This window comes from Acanthisitta chloris, unplaced genomic scaffold, assembly GCF_000695815.1.
Source record: "Acanthisitta chloris isolate BGI_N310 unplaced genomic scaffold, ASM69581v1 scaffold14688, whole genome shotgun sequence".
In the NCBI taxonomy this organism is placed as follows: Eukaryota; Metazoa; Chordata; class Aves; order Passeriformes; family Acanthisittidae; genus Acanthisitta; species Acanthisitta chloris.
In genome coordinates this window covers 40,915-45,276 of record NW_008688766.1, presented here as the reverse complement: position 1 = coordinate 45,276, position 4,362 = coordinate 40,915, and the positions used below count along the sequence as shown (strand labels likewise).

At 49.1% G+C, this 4,362-nt stretch overlaps 1 protein-coding gene across 1 annotated transcript in view; it reads right to left on the bottom strand.

Annotated features, from left to right (window-relative positions):
• Positions 1-3,831: 3,831 nt before the first annotated feature.
• Positions 3,832-4,362, bottom strand: part of MACF1 (microtubule-actin crosslinking factor 1) — a 38,379-nt gene continuing 37,848 nt past the window's right edge. The window contains 1 exon segment of the mRNA XM_009081162.1: positions 3,832-4,088. Coding sequence (XP_009079410.1) covers positions 3,832-4,088 — 257 coding nt within the window.

Sequence of the window (4,362 nt, the reverse complement as noted above, 5' to 3'; positions counted from 1 at the left end):
GGACGGTCCCTCCGGCGGCACCGCCCCGGCCAGCGGGATGCTCCCCGCCCCGGGGAACGGGGAGCATCGCTGGGCACGGCAACTCGTGGGCAAACTGCTGCTGTGGGTGCTCAGCTTCGTGGGCATCCGAAGGTAGGGATAGTCATCCCTAGGGATGTCTGTTTTTGTGGGCATGCAAAGCTATGGACAGCCAAAGCCATGGGAATCCATCCCGAGGGATGCCTGTCCTCGTGGGCACCCAAAGCTATGGGCACCCAAATCTGTGGGAATCCATCCCGAGGAATGCCTGTCCTTGTGGGCACCCAAAGCCATGGGAATCCATCCCTAGGAATGCCTATCCTCATGGGCACGCAAAGGTATGGGCACCCAAAGCCATGGGAATCCATCCCTAGGGATGCCTGTCCTCGTGGGCACCCAAAGCTATGGGCACCCAAAGCCATGGGAATCCATCCCTAGGGATGCCTGTCCTCGTGGGCACCCAAAGCTATGGACACCCAAAGCCATGGGCATCCATCCCGAGGGATGCCTGTCCTCGTGGGCACCCAAAGCTATGGGAATCCATCCCTAGGGATGCCTGTCCTTGTGGGCACCCAAATCCATGGGAATCCATCCCGAGGGATGCCTGTCCTCATGGGCACCCAAAGCCACAGATAGTCATCCCTAGGGATGTCTATTTTTGTGGGCATGCAAAGCTATGGACAGCCAAAGCCATGGGAATCCATCCCGAGGGATGCCTGTCCTCATGGGCACCCAAAGCTATGGGCACCCAAATCTGTGGGAATCCATCCCGAGGAATGCCTGTCCTTGTGGGCACCCAAAGCCATGGGAATCCATCCCTAGGAATGCCTATCCTCATGGGCACGCAAAGGTATGGGCACCCAAAGCCATGGGAATCCATCCCTAGGGATGCCTGTCCTCATGGGCACCCAAAGCCATGGAGTCATCCCTAGGGATGTCTATCCTCATTGACAGACAAAACCATGGGAACGCATCCCTAAGGATGCCTTTCCTCGTGGGCACCCAAAGCCATAGGCACCCAAATTCATAGGCACTCAAATCCATGGGAATCCATCCCTAGGGATGCCTGTTCTCATGGGCATCCAAAGGCAGGGATAGTCATCCCTAGGGATGTCTATTTTTGTGGGCATGCAAATCCATGGGCACCCAAAGCCATGGGAATCCATCCCTAGGAATGCCTATCCTCATGGGCACGCAAAGGTATGGGCACCCAAAGCCATGGGAATCCATCCCTAGGAATGCCTATCCTCATGGGCACGCAAAGGTATGGGCACCCAAAGCCATGGGAATCCATCCCTAGGGATGCCTGTTCTCATGGGCATCCAAAGGCAGGGATAGTCATCCCTAGGGATGTCTATTTTTGTGGGCATGCAAATCCATAGGCACTCAAATCCATGGGAATCCATCCCGAGGGATGCCTGTCCTCGTGGGCATCTAAAGCCATGGGTAGTCATCCCTAGGGATGCCTATCCTTGTGGGCACCCAAAGCCATAGGCACCCAAATCCATCCATACCTATGGATGCCTATCCTTGTAGGCACACAAGGCCATGGGCACCCAAATCCATGGGAATCCATCCTGAGGGATGCCTGTCCTCATGGGCAGCCAAAGCTATGAACACCCAAATCTATGGGAATTCATCCCTAGGGATGCCTATCCTCATTGACACCCAAAACCATAGACACTCATCCCTAGGGATACTCATCCCATGGGAACCCATTTCTAGGCAACCAAACCCAAGGCCAAACCCAAACCTACACTCACTGACACCCAAACCCATTGGCACCAACTCTCATTGACACCCAAATCCATCAACACCCACACCTAGGGATACTGATCCCCATGGGCATCCACTTCTATGTCCACCCAATCTCTTGCACACCCAACCTGTGCATTCCCCCCTGACAGGCACCCACCAATCCTGAGGGCACCCCCAAATGTGTCCTCACCTCTGGGAGGACACAGACCTGTCCAAGCACCCACCTCAGCACCCCCAAACCCACCAAAACCACACACCACCTGCAAAAACACTCACTCCCATCAGCAAACACCCTCAGTGGTACCCATCCCACCTTGCTGAGCACCCACCCACCCACCCAGGCTGCTTAATTTTGGGGTTGGTGGTTCCCATTCCACAAGGAAACCTTGATGCAGACACCCCAGAGCACCCACAGGATAACCAGCTCCAGTTCTCATCCTCACAAAGCTAACACTGGGGAATAAAGTAGGAGGCAAGATTGTTTATTACCGCAAGCAATTTTAATACAAAAGTGTCTGGGTTGGGGTTTTTTTTAAATTTTTTTTTTTTTTAACAATTTTTTTCATTGGTAGAGCTTCAGTTTTTGCCTCAATTCGAAACCAATTGAGAGAATCACACAGCAACACGGTCAGAGCCAGGAGAGGAACAATGTTTAATAAATACAGGAGCTGTGGAGAGCCCTTGTCCCCGGCCCAGATCCTGGTCACTTGGTCAGTTGGATTTTGTTACAAAGAAAAAAAAAAAAAGGAGCGTACAAAAGCGAGACAGGACTTGCAGCGAGTGTGCTGGTGAGACTCATTTCAAGGACAAGCAACTGTGCGTGTTAAGTCCAAGATTTCTCCTAGGAGCAGAGGCCACATCAATCTCAGCCTGGCTGGGAGTGTGGAATGACCAGTTCAATAATAAATAGGGAAACAAAGAGATGCAGAGAAGTCATAGAATCATCAGCAGTAGGGCAAAACTAACCTGTCTCACCATGGTCTAAACTCAGTTCCCTGTGAGTGAACAAGCCAAGGCTTGGGGAGTTGTGTTTCACAGTGATGGGAAGTTGTGATTGTGCAGGGAACACCCTGGGTCAGGCTCTGTGAGCCATCAATCCAGAAGAATCCTTGGAGAACCCACCACTGCTAAGAGATTTAGCCAAGGGATCCAGACCTGTCATGGTATCCATGTGCTCTCTCCTCTCCTCCAGCAGCTTCGGTGTGAAATCCTCCCCAAACCCTCTCACCCTTTTTTTAATTTTTTTTTTTTTTTTGTTCTTTCAAAACCAAAGTTGTCGGACAGTGTTTTCAAGACAGAATTGTCACGACCTTTGCTTGTAGTGTGTGCAAATTTTATTAAGTCAAACTCTGCTTTCTTCAGGTAAAACCACATAGCTTAAAAAAAACATGGAAACATAAGCCCCAAGTCCCCTCACCTCATGTTTCTCTGGTTGAGGTATCTGTGATTTACAAAAAGAGAGTTCCTTGAACACTGCAGGATTCAGGTCTTTGCTTTTAAATATAATTTACCTTGCTGAGACAGCAAGTTAAGTTTATAAAGATGCATTTAGGAAACAATCCTAAAAGATAAAGCAGGTTCACACCCTGCACCGCGCAGAAATCCTATTTATATCTCAGTTTTTCTTTACACTTTCACATCTTGACCTTTTTTTTTTTTTTGCTTTTTTTTCATCTTTTTTCTCGAGGTTTTTTTTTTTCTTTTTCATTCTCTCCCACATTATTTCAGTTTTCCAGGCCCCTCTCTAAACAAAGGGCACCGAGAGGCGATTTTTTTTTTATCTACATAAATATTCACATGAAAATAGTAACTTACAAAAAAAAAAAAAAAAAGAAAAAAAAAAAAACCAAAACCCAAGAAAAAAAAAAAAAAGAACCAACCCCAAATAAGGCAGCTTCATAACACAACTTTCTTTTACACTTTTAACAATATAGTTTCTCCCATTTAGAATAAATATACATCCAATGTACGGAGCAGGGTTAAAAACAGGACACGGGTTGGGATTTTTTTTTTTCTCTCTCTCTCTCTCTCTCTCAGGAGGGTTTGGGTACAGTATTATCTTTTAGGGCCTGGAGTTTTTGGGGTGGCAGTGGTGGGTTTTTTGGACATGGTGGGGATTTTGGAAGGTTTGGCCATGCCCCGGCGTGAGCTGCTCTGCCCTCCGGCCGCGCTGCTCTCCGAGGTGTCCGAACACGCCGATTGTGTCTCCAGCAGGTCGAAGTCAGAGGCGTCGCTCCCTCTGCGGCTGCTGGCTCTGCTCCCCGTGCGGCTCCCGGCGCGGCTCGTGGGACGACTGGCTGTCTTCTTAGGATCTGCAAAACGAACCCAAAAAGGCATTAAAAAAGTTTCCTTCATCATTCAGGACAACCTTACATCATGAAGAGTCACCAGGCTTGGAGGAGACCTAGAGAACGTCAACCCCAACTGTTCATCGGTGGTATTTCAGATGAACCCTAAGTTTCAACAAAATAGTTTCCTTCATCATCTAGGACAACCTTAAATCATGAAGAGTCACCAGGGCTGGAGGAGACTTAGAGATCGTCAAGGCCAACGGTTCGTCGGTGGTAATTCAGACGACCCCAAAGT